This window comes from Lepisosteus platostomus, chromosome 11, assembly GCF_059453375.1.
Source record: "Lepisosteus platostomus isolate fLepPlt1 chromosome 11, fLepPlt1.hap1, whole genome shotgun sequence".
NCBI lineage: Eukaryota > Metazoa > Chordata > Actinopteri > Semionotiformes > Lepisosteidae > Lepisosteus > Lepisosteus platostomus.
In genome coordinates this window covers 19,482,761-19,501,359 of record NC_142621.1, presented here as the reverse complement: position 1 = coordinate 19,501,359, position 18,599 = coordinate 19,482,761, and the positions used below count along the sequence as shown (strand labels likewise).

The following is an 18,599-nucleotide window of genomic DNA, read 5'->3' as shown; positions in this document are numbered from 1 at the left end:
CAAAAGAAATGTAAATGTAATGTAAATTACTCAGATTAACAGGTTCCTGAATCCCAGAAAAAAATTTCAGTGTAATACAAAAACATTACATCAAATGTACAGTGAGTGATACCCGCCACCGCAGTTCCCCCCCCCCCAGCATGGTTTTTCCATTTTGCTTCATAAAAAATATGACCAAAAATTGAGCGGAATTTCCACTTCAAGGCGGTCAATTCCTGAAATGGCTTCCCTTATGCTGCAGCTCCCAGCAGTTCCTAGCATCCTAGCCTAGGATACACTTATCTTGTGTTTCACACTGTTTACACTGCACCAGTGACGGGGACACTACTGTAAACAGGTGTTGTCCTTCGGATGAGACGTAAAACTGAGGTGCTGACTTTCTGTGGTCATTAAAAATCGCAGGGTGTTTCTCGAAAAGGGTAGGTGTGTAACCTGGCGTCCTGGCAAAATTTCCCATTGGCCCTTACCAATCATGGCCTCCTAATAATCCCTATCTATGAATTAGCTTCATTACTCTGCTCTCCTCCCCACTGATAGCTGATGTGTGGTGAGCATTCTGGCGCACTATGGGTGCCGTCGCATCATTGGTGGAGGGGAGTCCCCATTACCTGTAAAGCACTTTGAGTGGAGTGTCCAGAAAAGCGCTATAAGTGTAAGCAATTATTATTATTATTATTAATTATAAAGTGCCAATCAGTCATGATGTTGAAAGTAAAAAAAAAATAGGAAAGTGATGACTTTAATATTGAAAATCACAGTTTTAGATAGACTGAAAGCTGGGGCATTTTGGTTCACTCACCCGGAGGCATCAGTGAATCTTCTATCCATACAATTAGGAAAAATTAAGAGAAAAACCATTCTAGCATTAAAGCTTTGGCTTCTGTGAGGGTTAAAACAGCCCATGTGTCTCAGAGAACACTTTATATTGAAAGAAATGGAACAGTAATTGAATGTGGGGAAAAGTGAGCACGGCATGGTGGCACAGTGTGTAGTATTGCTGCCTCATAGCACTGGGGCCCTGGGTCCACTTTCCAGAGTGCTACCTACGTGGGGTTTGTATGTTCTCCCCATGTTCACATGGATTTCCTGTGGGTGCTCTAGTTTCCTTCCAAAATCCAAAGACTGGTTAATGAACGTTGCTCTGGGAAAATTAGCCGTGATATTAGTGTTTGTGTGTGCCCACTTTGATGGACTGGCCTGTCCTGGGTATATTCTAATGTTTCTTTTTTAGCAAAGAAAAACATCCACTTTATTAAACATATGTGCAAAGGATGTTTCACTACAATGACACTGTAGACAGTTATTGAACTTTTATAAAATGTATAACCTGAGAGTATTCACACAAGGGATGATATTACAAATATTGCATGTGCCACCAGTCCTAAATCTTAACTTGCAGATGCCCTTCATCAAATCATTGAAATCCATATAATAATCTTTAACATTCTGACATCCTGCTCACTTGACCTGTTTTAGCATACAGCACCCTCCAGGTTAAATCATACCTCTAATGAAACTGGAACAAAAAAATCATCATAATTCAGAATGAGTTACATATTGGGTAAAGTGTTTCACTTAAAAAATTCCAATAATAATATGCTGTAAACATAATGTATGCATAATAAAATAATTGTTTTGCAGAAAACAAGAGGGTTACATTTATTTACATGCTTGGTATTCTTTTAAATAAATTTGTGCCATAAATATCTGTAATAACATTCTAATCTTTGGAAGTGCAATGGAAGCCAGTGAAAATATAGAGACCCTTGAAGGTCTCCTGCTGTTTCCCTACAGCATACAAGGAGGTAATACACAGAAAACATTAAGTATTTGCATACATCATCGCGATTAAGGTCAGAGAGCTCTTAAAATTGTAGGACAATAGTCATTGAACTCCACAAGTTAGGAGATGGCTATGAAAGAATCCACAAAAAGCTGATTTTGTATGTTTTCGCCATATGTTTTGAGCTTTTTGCTGGGTGTTCCAGTTTCCTTCCACCTCCTGAACACAGCCTTGCATCTCAACGATATGTCTCAACCAGGTTTTCTGACACATGATGGCTGGTTTACACTCCTTATTTTTGTGGCTGATTCCATTATCTAAGGTTATTTAAATGGGTTAGAGAAAGAAAATGTACTACATAATAAATACTGATAAATTAATTAAAATTAGAGAACAATCCCAAAGGATTTTTCTAATGATACAAATCACACAGCCCTTAAGACTATTCAACACATACAAAACTACACATAAAAACGTAAAATCCATATGTTGAAAATCAGATATCAAATAATATAACAGGCAAAAGACATTACAATTACAAAGACATGCAATTTTTGCATTAAGTTAAACTTGCTTATAAAAACTTCTGAAAAACATTCTCTACCATAATCCAACAAATAAACAACACTCACACTTTTACAACAAAGTTGTACACATTTACAACACAGTTTAAATGCATTAATGTGTCCACATAAAGCTCTCCCCCTGCTCTAGGTAGGATTAACAACTGTACTTGACCTTGGGTGGTCTGCACCTTGTTACATCTCCCTGGGCCATGAATGTGAGGTCAGCTAGAGTCAGCTGTTCAGAGGCGACAGAGTGAAATGCACAAATGATGCCCTATATAATGACAGTCAGATACTTTGATCAGGTTGTGGTGGTGAGGAAGAATAACTACAGTTCAACCCCAGGATAATTCCTAAGCAACTCAGTGTAAACAGTTTCAGTATGAAGAGAATTCATTATTTTAGATTAGTGAAAGGCATAATGTAAGAGAAAGATTATAATGGTAGTGGACAATGAACCACACCAGGTTTATAAGTATAATGTTAAATGTGAGGACAATCACAAGAGGGCTACTCACTTCTTTGAGCCACAATAGTTTGGGGGGCTGCATTTCTGGGGACATCACCCCTCCCACTGACTGTAGGACCTTGTGTTGTGTCCTAGTGATCAAGGCTGCCTGTTCGGATGCTCTGTGATCCATCCACATAATGATATTCTTGTCATTCTCTCCTTCAGGTAAAAGAAAAGACGGTGGGTAGTCATCAAAAATCTGTCTAACGACACTTTTTAGTATAATTATTTGCAAAATAATGATTTAAAGGTTCTGCTCCAGTCTCTTGAGTTGAGTTGAGTGCACAAAACTTTTGGAATTCAAGAAATTAGACCATTAAGATATTTACAGCTTTTGTAAGGAAAAGTTATTAAAAATGTCTGCATTCAAGAGAAATGCAAAACAATAGAATAACACTTGCTCACTTCAGTCCTGCCTTATTGAAGATGGTGCTATCGGAGGCCCAATGTCTTCTTCATCCAGAAGCCCTCAGCATTTTGCCCCAAGGTACTTTCAAACTGGCGTAGCTGTGCTCGGACACAGACAGCAGGGTCCACCAGCACCGCTCCCTTCATCTCCCTTCAACACTTTCCAAGCCCCAGCTCCCTATATTACGAGGTTTCCTAATTAGTCTTATCTGTGACTGAATCCTAAGATCCTTGGTCATTCCAGATATTATACCCACACCTTCCATGACTTTACCCAACTCAATAAATCTTACAACAACCAAACCTAACCAGACAACAGATCAGGGAAACACTAAAAATAGTGTAATAAATATGCATATAATGAGCATACTATATGCATAGTAATAGATACAGATTCTCAAAGTATTAATTTATTTTAATCTTTTAACTAGCTTACAACTCTTGACAGAAATTTGTTGCCACAGCTCCAAGATTTTGGTCCAAATTTGGTCTGACAAAAAATTGTTTATACAAAACAGTGACAAAATGAATAGTGTGATAATAAATACTGTTGTGCTACGTTTGAGCTTTTCCCTGTTTTGTTGTCTGATTGGTTCTTTTTTACCACCTTACTGCATCCTGGAGCTAATTTTCTGATACAATCCTTGAGAACTGCAGCATGAAGCGGTTCAAGTGACTATATCCAGATATAACCAATATAACAATATCACAAAAAAATCAACAGTTTTGCACTTTACCTTAGTTCTCTCCAGTGCATTTACTTTGCCTTTTTATATTTTTTATTACACAATACTGTGTCTTACTACTGTGACTTTCTCTCACTGCTGGGTTTTTAACAGAATATCCCAAAGGAAATATGCTCTTTAGAAAGCAAAGGTGGGATGTTTTTATTTTTTCCTGCATTAATGTGCAATGACAAATTGATACCACACTTCTCCCTGCCTAGCCCTAATTGAGTAGAAAGCTTACTTTGTTTAATATGACACTGCTTCTTTTAGTTACAGTATGCAGTTCTGTACCCTGCACCGGTCTTTATAAGGCAGCAAAAGAGCAGAGCTCGTGAAGTGTACATTATTGAAGTGATTTCACTTCCTGGTGCTTCTGAAGGTCAGGAGTAGGGCTTTGCCTGCCAGACAGTCTCTTGACCTTCTCTGCAGTACACAAGACCAGTCTTTCAAAAACACCACCTGGTATGGCGAGAAATAGGAATAGTTGGCAACCCAAGAGAAGAGGAAACTTGAATCATGTCTGCCTGCAACAGGGTAAAAAACAAAACAAATGCAAGACAAAAAGTGGGAATTAAGCCCTCATAATGTTCTTATATTCAGTGCACTTCTTAACTAACCTATTTTAATGTCAAAACATTTGTTTTTAAATTTTAACTTTTCTAATTATAAATGTGAATTCACTATTGTACCATTCCATAAACTAAAAAGACATCATAAAATTAGCAGACTATGTTGACATCGGCTGCTGGTTAAAAAAGTTGTGGAGTGCAGGTGTCAACATATCTCTTTGCAGTTTGAGTGCCACAACCACCAACAATAAGACCACTATCCATGTCCCGAACACCATTAAGTTAACCTTTTTCTCACAGTGTCCACCAGAAGTAGTGGGTTACTTAGGTCAAAACTGTTATTTCTGATTTACAGTCAAATAATTTGTACTTGTGCTAATGAGATTAATATAAATGAAAAGAACAATATAAAATATATATTCATATATATTTTAAGTGATACCTTGTATACATTTGATCACATTAGAATAACATACTGTGCAGGAAATGACTAGTTAAGGTCATTGCTGAAGGAGGCATCAGCAGTTACCTAATTGAAGGGTTGACATACTTATATACAAAGTATAATTTGTTACTGTAACTACTGTAGGATAATAAGTATTAAATAATTCAAAAATATATTCTATGTCTTAATGTTATACATCTCATTAACATAAAGTTTTTATTAAGATGTTCACATAATTCCAATTTGGGTCTAAAATATACAATAATATGGACCATTATGGAGGGTTCACAAACCTTTTCTTGGCACCGTGCATGCATGTTCTGTTGGTTTTAACTTTTTAGAGACTAATTTAGCCAGTCAAAGATTTTCCAATTTATTCTCCTGCAAAACACCTTATAGCATTGGCTATATCTGATGGGTCAGTATCATGCTGCAAGGTGAAGCACTACCCAATAAGTATGAAAGCATTTTCTTTTCTGTAAACTTCAGAATTCATTCTGGTGTCATCATTTGTTATATCAACAATAAAGATGAGTTAGCCAGTTCTAGAGACAACTATATATGTACACAATGGAAATTAATCTGAGCTGGGATTCAGGCCTCTAATTTTGATTCATTAACATTATAGGGGCACTTGATGGCCAAGTCCCATGGCTCTTTCACTATGGTCAGCTATGTTAGCAGTTGTAGCTTTTCCTGTATTGAAGTTTTCCACCAGTTGGTTCCACTGAATAAAACACAGGTGGCCAGTTCCAGGCCGATAAAGGATGCTTACATCAGCTGGAAGTGTTCTTAGAGATTAGTGATGGTTGATTCAGGGGGGCTGAATTCCAAAGACTGCACAGCACGATGTTTAAGCTGGCAACATTCTTAAACAGCATTCTCTGTTTTCCACTGCACTGACACATCATTACACTTTGAACAAATACCCTACTATAGATTCTTTTCATGTGTGCACACAATACAATTGCATATGTAAATGCACACACATATTTTTTCATACTCAGGAGTAAAGAGGAGTACAAAATACCTATGTGAGCTCTAATATTTTCAATAGGTAAATTGCAACATCTCATAATACTGTGTACACATACAGAATAACCGGTTAGAATTGCCATCAAGGCTAGTAATACATCTTGTATTATTAAAGTGTTTTGGTACATAAAATATGTACAGTAGATACACAATGGATACAGAATTTATTGTGGAAAATTTTGATTCCAGCTTCCTAAGACTAACAATTCTGATTGAAACTACTCTTAATATGGTAAAAGAAAACAAAACCACACTGATAATCCAAAGACTTCCCTTGCAATACTATTTCTGAGGTTTGTCTCTCAAGTGACAGGGAAGAATCATGAAATGTATGATTCCTGGTGGCTTGGCTGTTAAATCTGGCATACTTCCACTGCTCACTCTAAGTACGTCTACAAATAGCAGAATGCCAGTTTTTATAGCCAGCATGACTAATTCTTGGCAGAACTGTAACTGTGTTTACCAAGTCAGCACAGACAAAAGAAATAGCAGTGATATTTATAGATGTATATTTTTTTAAATACCTCTTCCAAATCCCATTCGATCTTTAAAAAAACACTAAACAATACTAGGCAACAGCTGAACATTTTTGGCAGGACTGTTAAGTGTCACCACTTCTACTTTTGGCACAGCTGCTCATGGATCGCCAAGTCCTGCAGTATCACTGATAAACAGCAAACTATAAAGATGACACAGAGCATGAAAGACACTGACAATTGACTGGGACCTTAACCAGTATGTGACAGAAATAAACAAGTAAATAACTTTAATGATACAAGTAAATAAACCCCATTAGTGCAATTATATTGGCTTACTGGAAGGTACTCTAATTTTTTTTTTACATTCCTCTAAATTTAGTTAATGTTTAATTAAAACAAAGATTTCATGACAATCAGTCACCTAATCCACTCGGTTCCACTGAATCCTAATTTTGAAAATTACTGTTAATTTCAAACACTGCCTTAAAATAGCCAAGACATGCAAAGAACATCACCAAGAGCACACAGGCAGGAGCTATGCATCTTCAAAATACACATACATATTTTGTAGTATGTATATATTATTCTATGAAAAAATACTTTATATTATATTTTCACAGCTGTGGCACACCTAAATACAGGTGCATGAAATTAGCTTAACGAGTCAAGCAATTAGTTGAATGGCATTTGTGTGCAATAATAGTGGTTCTAAGAATCTAAGCCCCCCCCCCAGTCAGGTAGTAAATTTCCAGCAAAGTTTTAATCATGAAGACTAAGGAGATTTCAAAACAACCCAGGGTTAAACTGGTATAAAGGCACAGACCAGGAGAATGAAAACATTGCAAAGACTTAATGTCTCTTTAAGCATGATGAAGCAAACCATTAAGAAGTAGAAGGCACCCAGATACTGCTTAGATCAGTTTGTCCATCCAAACTGAGCTGCCAGACAAGGAGGAAACTGATGGGTCTAACCTTTTTAAGACCTTGACCTTGTGAAAAGTTCAACTATAATAGAATTTCAACCTATGGAAAGACAGAAGCATATTAAGCTCAGATATTTATTTTGCTTATCCACAGAACTACTTCCAAATTCTTAAATAACTTAATGAAGAATATAAATAAATGGTAAGATAAAATACTAAATTATCACTATTTTATATCCTTTCTATTAGATTCTAGTTCTTAAGCAAAAATTAAATTGCAACTTTTTCATTACAATGACTAATTTCAACAAGACAATGATGCCTATGTCTTTTCATGAATCCAAATGTTTAATATTTTTTTTCATTAACTGTGAAATAAACCATAATAAAGCATTTATTTTTTTCTTGCTAACATACCCAAAAGAGAAATACGAAAGCTTTTACATCTTAAAAAGATTTAAAAAAGGAATTCTGAAATGGCTCCCCTGTCCTCAATTCAACAGTACACAGAAAAACTGCCTCAGAAAAACATTTTGGCCTCATTCAAGATTTCTTAGTATGTAAATTTACAATTATTTTAATAAAACCCACTTTAGTTTTTAACAACAAAAAGTCAATGTTTTAACCTAATTCAGATTTTCATGTTTTTGGGTTTAAAATAAATTAGTGGAGAAGGCTAAAGAGTTTTCCCCAGTCATAAAGGTACCTCTCCATTGGGGAAACCCCAATTTATTTTCTTATTTATATATGTATTTCAAAGCAAATAAATCAACTTCAGTTTTGCCATTTTCACTAAACATTTTAAGTTAAATAAAACATTTTCTTCATCCCACTTGTACAGTACATGAAACCTAACACAAATTAGATGATGGGACCCAGTGAGGGGAGAGTTTGGCTTGGATGACCTCTGACCTCACAACAGCTCTGGTCATCATCTGATCAAGATGGATTTTTGGTCTTCATTGCTACTAAGCACTTCATTGAATCAATTTAACCCCTCCTATAAATATTTTTTGACCCCTTCTATCTCAGGTAGTCATTTTTTAAGACATAAATTGCCAGACTGCAGGCCTCGTGCACTGGAGCTGGTGAATACTGCCATAGACTGCTGAACACACTGAAATTCACTGATTTTTAATAATGATTTTTAATAATCATGAATATCAATTTCACTGGAAACCTACTGTGTGATTTGAAATACACTGCAACAAAGGGGCATTCTATCTTTAGTTCTAACCATTCTTTAGTTTACTTAAAGGGAAAAATTGATCCAGAACAAAAGTGAATCAAACTGCAATCCCAAACATATTAGCTCACTGTATAATAATCAAATGTTCAAGAACATCTCTGTAATGTCACACTACAGTATCTCAATGAACACTACTCTCAAGGTAGCCTCTGAAGTTCAAAATGACAAGCTTTGTAACTGAAGAAGAGATTCTTTATATATTAGCATTCTAACACATAGTGCCCATTGTAGTATCTGTGAATACAAAACATGTCCAAGGAGAAACCAATCAAAGTTTGTACTGCAAACAACACTGGGAAAAAATTATCTCACATAATACTGTAGGAAGCAGAACTGCAGTACTGGACCATTTGTCTTCTTAACTGGTTTAATTATTACAGTAAAAAAATATTCTTTATTCCATACCTCAGGTAGTTTAGCTATTGTACCTGAATTAAAGCATTTAAATTATCAGCTTTAACAGAATCCAAAAAAACATTACATGGGTCCATGAACCAGTATTTAAGATTACTTAAGTTAATAGGGAGTCAGAATGTAAATTAGGAGACCTTTTTGTCCTCCCAATTCTGAAACCTGTGTTCTAGACCTTGTCAGTAAAAATGCTCCCAAAGTTACACATTTTAAACTTCCCACCACAAACTAAAAATTACAAATCCAGTGCTTGATGGTAGACAGAAGCAATAATCTTCTGCTAAACAAAAAGCAGATATAAGGTACCAGATTTCTAATTGGTGATAGTGTGGGTCAAAGGTTTGATTCAATCCAGGCCTTAATCCCTATAGTAACCTTTGACTTCCAAAATAACCATGGACTCCACTTCAGAGAAGCTCCTGTTAATACCTACCATCTTTATTTACAGCTAACGGCTGGAACTGCTTCTCAAGTACTACTAGCGAACAGGTGGCATCAAAGCCAATTCCCCGAATCTGTGTCTTCTGGACACCTTCTGTTACCCTCTGCAAAACAGAAGCATGTAACCTCCTCAGTTATCTTCAGCAGATACAGAACAAAACAAAATATTGGCAGATATTCACATTATAATTTGAATTTACTATTAGATCTTTCAAGCACATACTGTACTTGGTTTTAAAAACAAATGGCAACAAAATAATGTTTTAAATAATATCAGAATTGTATGCTATACAGCATATTTCAAAATAAAATAACATTTAAAACATGAAAATATGACATTAATTCCTCATTATAAAATCAATCTAATCAAATCTAAATAGAAATTAAATTCCAATTAAAATACATCCAAAACATTACTATAAGAACACACTGACAATGTTAAACTGCCAAAAATGTTTTAAGATTCAAAAAAAGAGGTTGAAGAGAGGTGAATAAACCAATGTTTTACATTTGCATACAAATGGTGAATCCTACAATGGTAACAGTTAAATCATAGCTGATTTGCTTCCCTCTGTTAGTCATGACAATATTCAACTGAACAATATCTGCATGTGGCCTGCTATGTTTCCTTCATGGATACTTGAATATTCTGACATCATTATTAATATTGCAATCTGAGAAAGGCTCAAAAGGAGAAGTTACCACTGCAATCTTTTTCTCTGGCTGCACAGAAGTCAAATGTTTAGATAGGTTATATTTAAAATAAGCATTTGCCCTTGGGTGGAACTGAAATGTAAGAAAACATTAAGAGATCAAGTTAAAGTTATTTTAAAATGGTTTCACAACACCACCAGCCTGGCTAACTTTTCAAGCAGTATATGATTTTTATAATTACTAATGTAGGCACATGGGACAAGGATAGTCTACCTAAGATTGAAAGGACTGAAAAAAATATTGGAGTGTTTGAACTGCTTTATTCCCTAACACAAAATTACCAATTAATATAATCTTAAAACAGCATTATTTTATTCTTATCCCATAATCACAAAAATGTATATGTCACAGCACAAGCAAAAGTTTAAGTTAAGACACATTTTTGAGGACCTACACCTATTTAAAAGCATGCTTAATTGCCCATTTTTAAAGGTGCTGCAATGGAGTGCTTATCTCTGTGCCAACACAATTTTTTGCACTGTTTCAGTGGAGTTTTGCAGCTCTCTGATTGAATTTTAGTACTGTGACATTTCTGTGGCTGTTTTCTGCAGTCTTGTCCTTACGCATCTCTGGGGAGACTGTTAACCAACCTAACAGAGTATAGGACCAGATATCAAACTTGTTTTCAAGCTTTAGCTGTAACCATTGGAGAGAACCTGCCTGAAGTTTATTAACCTCCTTCCAGATTGCTTGGTGTTAAATAATTCCCTTCCTCTGGAACTCTCAGCTACCACTGATGTCAGGATCTTGAGTCACTGTGTATCTCCAACCAGGAAAGATTCCTTTGTAACCATATCTAACCATAACCATATCTCCACCTGAACTTGCTGGGTAAGAGTTTAGTCCAGTGGTTCTCAATCCTGGTCCTGATGACCCAAACACCTGCTTGTTTTCATTCCATCCCATCATAATTAGACAATTAAAGCCCTACTTGATCTAAGACGTTGCTTCAATTGAATACTTGCATTTTGTTTCTTGCCTCAAGATTGGGATTTTACTTCACTTACAAAACACAACAGTTAAAGCTCCAACATGTTAAAGAGCTGGGAACAAACACTTCAAAATAATCTTATTAGTAAGTCAATGAAGGGTTTCATTGTGTAACTGATGGCTCCAGTGGAACAAAAACCAACAAGTGTGCGAGTCACCAGGACCAGACTGGGAACCACTGGTTCAGTCTCTATCGCTACCCAAACCAGGAGTGTTCAAATGCCACCACCTCACGCTACACGAAGACTTACACTCTGCAGCATCCCTAACCCTTCACTCACTGTTTCAGAGCTTTGGGATGCTCACAGCTGCCTCCACTGTGTAGAGGACTTACAGTATGAGGAAACCAACCCCCTTCCTCAGTGTGCCTAAAGATCTCTCCTGTCTCTAACTCCCTACATCAGTGTTTCTCATCCAGTGGTCGGTGGACCGTTGGTGTTCAGGGGGATCGTTATGGGTGGTCTGCAAAGGATACAAATATAAGTGATATAATCAACCAGTAACATGTAAATCCTGTCTATGTTATATGCAAAAATCCTTCACTTTCAAGAAATTTGTAATAAACTGAAAATATAATTACAGTCTGTGGATGACTTACTCTGCCTTTGTATCTTGACGCTGCGTCTTTCAGGTAGTGGCATCTAAATGCCATATCATTTGCAAAACAGCTTCTGCAGTTATGATACTCATTACATCCACCTCAGTCTGTCACAATTCTTAGTCTAATTACACATTGCAACTGAATGTCTAGTTGTTTATTTGTGGAGTAATTTTTATGTTCTCATGATAAGCGTAGCATGTAAGAATCAGTTTAATACAATACTTGGTAACATTAAATCCAATATTAATCAATATGTATAAGTGGCTTCACACTGGATCTTTGAAACAAAAAACAATGCTAATTTTGAAGTGAATTTTAGTAAAGAAATCAGCAATTTTGAAATGGAAAGACCTACTACAAGTTCTGAAAGAACAAACAGAGTGAATAAAAAGAAGACAGGCTGGAAGTATGATGACAGATATATAAATTTAGGCTTTAAGATTGAATCGAAAGTGAACCTAAACCCCAATGTGTTTTGTGCTACTAAGGTTTGGCAAATAATCTTGCTCGATCTTGTCTCTCCGTCCCTCTCACAGCTGAATCAAGGTTTTTTGCTGTTGTGTTAGTAAAGGAATAATTAAGGTGGTCTATGGTGACAAAAGATTGACAACCACTGCCCTACAGATTTTGGAACCTTACTGAACCCTGCTGATCTTAACCTCCACTTTTGGCAAATGGAGAGAAGTATCGGTCTTATTTCACAGTTCTGTGAGTCTGACTACTCACTATTCAGCCTGTCTCTGAGTCCAGAGAAAACATCTAACCCAGCGGCACTAAGACGGCTTCTTCTAGGAAGCCGTTTCCCCTTTGCTCTTGGGCCACCATCCATATTGCTTATACAACCAGAGTCCTGGGGATAGCCAACCATTGCTCCTCCCCCTCTTCTTCAAGATATACTCTAGTCTTTCATCCTGGATGCCCTATCAAATCTGTCCATCCTTTGTACCAAGACAATAGAACCTCTGCCCTTCAAGCATATTAACTGAGACCTCACTGTATTCTGCTTCTTTCTTACACAACCTCCCTCAAGGAGTCTTGGTCTTCCTGATCCCCAAAAAGAGAACCTTGTTCTTACCATTCACCTCTCAGAGAACCTACAGTGTTCCACCTCCAGGTAATATTTAAATTTCCTCTTGGATGTACAGTATAACTGTAAGATCTCCTGGCAAATTAACCCTCCTGGCATTTGGACAGTTATAGAAAACTAATGTTGGAATTAAGATTACAGTCAGCTAATGATATGACTCAGATGTGTTCCAGATGCTATCTGATTAAGTATCTTTACTAGTTTAGCCACTCTGTAGCCCATTTGTGGCCATGTGCAGTTTGTCCTCTACAAGGATTCGACTGCCACCTGCCAGGCACCTCCCAGCCCTGAGCTACACAGTGCTTCCATTGACAGTGGTGAATTTCACTGAACCAACAGGCCAGCCTCCCATCACACAAGACTACAAGATTACTGAGCTCCTTAGGAAATGAATTGCATCACTAAAACTCAAGGACAGAATGAATCTATTTCTCAATTAACATTTTTCTTGAAAAGAACAAATGATTAGAAATCCTGATGGAAACTGTGGAAAAGCGTGTGTGTACTAGTTAGCCCTAAGCTTATATAATAATGGTTCTCATTAGACTTTAGATTTCACCACAAAAAGAGCCACTGGTCTCAGGCATGCGAGGAAACACAGGAAACAAGAAATAAAAATTGAACACACTCTGATGGTGCTGCAGCACTTAGCCCAGATGTCAGTGGAGGACTGGACATAGTGGTCTGTCTGGGGCTCCCAGATGTGGATAGGTTCTTTAGCAGTTGTCTTCACCAGCCCTTCCTTACTAACGAGAGCTGCTCGTACACTGGCTGTTCCCACATCCACACCGATGTAGTAATGTTCCAGGGAGAGTTCAGGATAAGACATCACACCTGATCTGCAAATTGATGAACAACTTTTTAAAATCTAATTCTAAAATAAAAAGTGTATGTCAGGTATGACATGTTAGAAAGAGAAACTAATAAATAATGGTTAGATTTGCACAAATACTGTTTAAGTACAGTAATATCGGTCATCTGCAATGTTATCATGTCACACTGCCTATGACCTAATAGATTTACAAGAGGGGGACCTTCAGTCGCTCTTGTTATACTATGTATACAAATTCTGTGTTTGCACTGCTGGTTTATTCATACAGTACTATAAATCATAACTATGTACCACCTTCCAAACACTTTCTAGAAATATTGTCACTTTGATCAGGGGTTAGGTGTAAATCTAAGATAGTGTAACCATATTTGGACATGGCTTGCTCATTGTCATCAAATACTCTTACTGACCACAAACCAAAAGCATTGTAATGGGACAGGCTTTCAACAACTGAAGTCATAGTACAGTAGTTCAGTTTAACGTCTTCTAAATTTTATTTGACTCCTATTTGGGCTTACCTAAAAATTGGCTTGATAAAATATCAATCTCGATTTGCAAAACGTTAAGTCTGTAAAAACAACTCGGTATAAATTTGACAAGCCAATGCCAAGGCTAATTAACACGTGAGTAAAAATGTTTCATTTAAACTATAACGTAAGGCAGTGCTTAATAGGAAAAAATGTTTGAGTTGCCTTCACTCAATGTCCACAAACACCACACTCAGCCTTAGTTTCATCACCTTGTATGGCTGTTACAAACTGCCTGTGGTATGTATTCTAACCTTTATTCGCAGAACCGTTTCTCATTACGGCAGTAAAAGCCTGTCTATGGGCTGCCTTCAGGAGCAAATTACACAGCAATTTATCATAAGCAATAACAAGTTCACCGAATCTGTTCAACTTCTTTTACAAGCAAAGAATAAGAGGGATATCAACTCTTAAGAAACGGCTTTTAAAACCTTACAAATAAACTCTCAATGTTCTTAACAAATATTTTAGGGGTGTTTAGCGGTACGTGTTAAAAAAACAATCGTTTAGATGGCAATTTTATTAAGCACAGATTTTTCTTATTATTGATATTGTTAAAATAATGCATTTAAAACTTAAAACGTAAGCCATTGACCTTCGAACACTTACTTATTTGCAATTGCTTACCATACACACTTAATAAAAAGCTAAATCCCAGTCTACAAACTGCAGTAGAACAGCATAACTTCTGAGTACGGTAAGCCGAGAGGGTCATAATGCCCACAAACTAAGTGAAGCAATGTGTATTTCCGCAACAACACTAATGAAATATTTTTTCTCTCAATTTTGATTTATTTGAAAGAATTTTACAGCAACAGAAGTATGCATACCACAGTCAAGGACAAATAAAAGAAATATAGAAAGTACAATATAAATGTAATGTATGGAATGTAAAGGGATAGAATTATGTTTTTGCAATTATGACTACTTAAATATTTTCTTTTAGCAGGTCCGATATATTAGTTTAGGTACTAAAAATACTCTTTTCCTAAGCCATGTCTGTCCTGTTTTACATATTGAAACCTAAAAGTCTAAAAGTCTCAATGTAGTAATTTGTTTGGATTAATAAAGCCTGTGTTTTTCTTGGTTCAGACCTTCAGAAAGTAAATTGCATTATAATCACATTACATGGAAACTACATGGCCTGCAGCCAGCCTACACCAATACTGAACTGTTATGTTGACATTTTGACATAGCTATAGCATGGAAATGTCCAAAATGACAAGACTTATGTAAGTATTCACACAGCTATGCCTTAGTATAAAAGAAACTGCTTAGCTTAATTTACAATCTATCCCATTACAATCAAATGAAACTAACTCTGGGGTCAAATAGACTATTTCTATTTCATTAACAAGTTTTTTTAAACAAATCTTACAAACAAATAAAAAAGGAAATATTGCTTTGCAAAACACCCTAAATAATAAAAATTAACACCCAAAATAATAGCTCTTGATGGGCAAGAAACAACGTGTATTTTAAATATAGCTTTCTGATAAAGAAATACATGATGGTTTAGTATTTTAAAAAATACCAAATAAACTCAAAACCCTAGAAATAGTGCACAAGACACCATTTCTTATGCACATGTTATGTCAAATAACACCTCTATGCTTCTCCCAATGCTTTCTTTCCAGGACTTTTTTACTTAAAAGCTAACTCATAAAAGCTAATAGATTTAATGATCTTAAATGCTTACGTTAGTGGTTAGAGCCGTGGAATCATTATTAGAAGGTTTTGGATCACTGCTGTTGTACTCTTGAGCAAGGTACTTTACACAGAGGGCTTTAGTAAAATGCCCAGCTGCATGAATGGGTACAAATGTGTCTTTGGATAAAAGGATGAGACAAATAAATGAACAAAAATAATTTCAGAGTTGACAGATCATGTCTATAATTCATTGGATCTCTCCCAAGCCAGCAGTCACAGGGGAGGGCTTTGGGCCTCCCTTACTATCCACAATGACGCACATCCTGTTTCAATATGGTCAAGGGTTTTCCTAAAAACCCTTGCCAAGTATTCCCCACAATATGAAAAAACAAGAAGAAAGAAAAATGCCAACAGGAATATTGAAATACTATCACAATATTATATAATTGCACTTCCCCAACAGCTATATGAATCATGCCTAACTTAAATAAAAACGTATTTTATGTTTTTGGGAGCTTCTGTGATCATTAAAGCTACAAGGGGATGTTTTCTGTCTTCGTGGAGGAGAAATAATGTGTGTGTTTCTTTTTTCATATAGTGAAGCACTAAAAGACTGGTCCTTTTTCCCACTGTAAGCATTTGTACCAATTCCATGGATTTAGTTAAGCATTTTTTGTTGCTGTGCTTGGCATCAAGCCTCATCTTTGAAGTAGAGTACAGTCCAGAAAAACAATACTGGAGGAAGTTTTAACTGCTTCTGGCCTTTCTTTCATAGCTTGCATAAACAGCCTTCTCCAGACTTAGTACTGAAATGAACCATAGTGCTTGTTAATTGTCCAGTCAATAGTATGAGATGTAGGAGTGTGTTTAAGATGCAACCATTCATTTGGTTCCTTTCTCAAGCTTTTAGAGAATGTTCTCCTATTTCCAAATCTTAGCTGATGTTATGATAAGAGGCTTTGAAGAAAGAATCTGAGACTGAATTAGGCTTAATGCTGGTGTACTGTACATTTGAGATGTGCTTTTGTCTTTTGGAGCTTCACAAAGAACTGTGGATATTTAGGTAATCCAGGTGTTTTTTTAAGTGAATAGAATGGGAATCTGCATCTGATAATTTAAATGCTAAAAGATAACATTAACGAATGTATATCTATAAAAATAAAATATGCCTAGGTTACTGCTGTCTTGTACAAAAAGTAAAGTCTTCTTTGGAGAGTCTCTTGCGTGGACAATGGTAAAAGGGTCTGAATGAATCTTGGTCGGTTCCTTTGGATCTATCTTTCTTTCCTCAACTAAAAATGTTTTTGGGATACTTATACTTCAGAAATGATTAATGAAAGAGGTGTGCTGCAGAAAATGGGAAGGAACAATATTGTTTCATGGTTTTAGTAGGACATTGCAACAGGAATTTAGAGTGATAACATGTTTTCTTAGGGTGACAAGTGTTATTTGAAATTTCCCACGTAAAAAGCAGACATGTTTATATCTTTCTGTTGCAGCTCCTGATTTTTTTAAGGAATCTTCATCGCTGCCTTTTGGAAGTTTTTCTCCTCAGCTGTTTTGCACATTGTCCTATTAAACAGTTTGCTTTTTGGCAAAGGGGTAACTGTGTTCACTGCAGATGAATGCTGCCATTTAGAGAAATCCAGTGAAACAAACTTGTGAAACAAAATCTTCCAATTATTATTCTTCAGAAAACTGGAGGATTGTTTTTATAGCTCTGAAATACAGCTTTTTAATTCAGAAAACTTTAATAAATGATTTTCATTTTCCACTTATGCTTTTGAATTAGTTAAATTTTGCAAAACACAGGATTTATGATCTAGTCTGTCCGAGGCTGTGTTTTTATATACCAATAAAAAGAACAATCACAAATGTATGTATCAATAACTGATTTATTCTGTCTGAGATGTACCACTTTTTTCAGCTGTCAAGTGAATTTATCACACTTAAGCAGCAATTGTGTTCAAGGCGTGTAGGGAAATCAGGAGAAGATTGGTTGAACTGAATTCCAGTGTCCAGGTTTTAAGCTGGGTTTTAAGACAACTAAATTAATACAACACCTGCACAAAGAGTGGGAGCACAAAATCTGTTGGTTTTTTTCATACAGATATAGTTTAATGTCTTCATTCAGAGAGTCCTTTGAGTTAAAAATTCAATTTCATCAGCATTGTAGATGCTTTACCCAAGAAAACCTTTAAGAATGTGAGCTGTTTTTTGGGTTTTTTTTGGACTGCCCTACTGGTGGTTTGAACACCAACTGTTTGTTGTCAAATTGTTTTTTCTAAGTGACATTGAAGTAAGTTGTACATCTGGAAAACCAGTCAACCGTTTCTTTAAAATTGTTCAATCCAAGTGAAGCATCAAGTCGAAGGACTTTTTTATCACTGTGGGTCCCTCCAAGCAGTGCTTGTGGCTACAAGCTACTGACCTCCCTTGCTACATAATTTATCTGCAGACCATTGTACCTGAAAGAGTTTCAGTCACACCTGAATGTTTGGATTCCCCAGGTAAATATTCTCTGTGCAGAATAGAATCCACATTTTTTGCTGTTTCTGCTAAAACAGTTGGAGAAATCTATACATGACTAATTTGAATTACAGACCCTGCCTTTTTCCATCGTTTGCATCATTTTGGATGGAAAGCTAGC

At 36.2% G+C, this 18,599-nt stretch overlaps 1 protein-coding gene across 4 annotated transcripts in view; it reads right to left on the bottom strand.

Moving 5' to 3' along the window:
• The window catches only part of fggy (FGGY carbohydrate kinase domain containing), a 95,651-nt gene extending 80,631 nt beyond the window's left edge, over positions 1-15,020 (bottom strand). For 2 of the 4 annotated variants that reach the window (XM_088598781.1, XM_088598784.1), the window contains exons 1-4: positions 14,909-15,020; positions 13,569-13,779; positions 9,541-9,652; positions 2,868-3,019 (exon numbers count right to left, since the gene is read on the bottom strand). In XM_088598781.1, the coding sequence (XP_088454907.1) occupies positions 2,868-3,019; positions 9,541-9,652; positions 13,569-13,769 (465 nt within the window). In that variant the 5' untranslated portion in view covers positions 13,770-13,779; positions 14,909-15,020. Of the gene's footprint in view, positions 1-2,867; positions 3,020-9,540; positions 9,653-13,568; positions 13,780-14,290; positions 14,341-14,908 lie in introns of all 4 variants that reach the window. The other 2 variants (XM_088598782.1, XM_088598783.1) reach the window with 2 other exon arrangements.
• Positions 15,021-18,599: the final 3,579 nt, after the last annotated feature.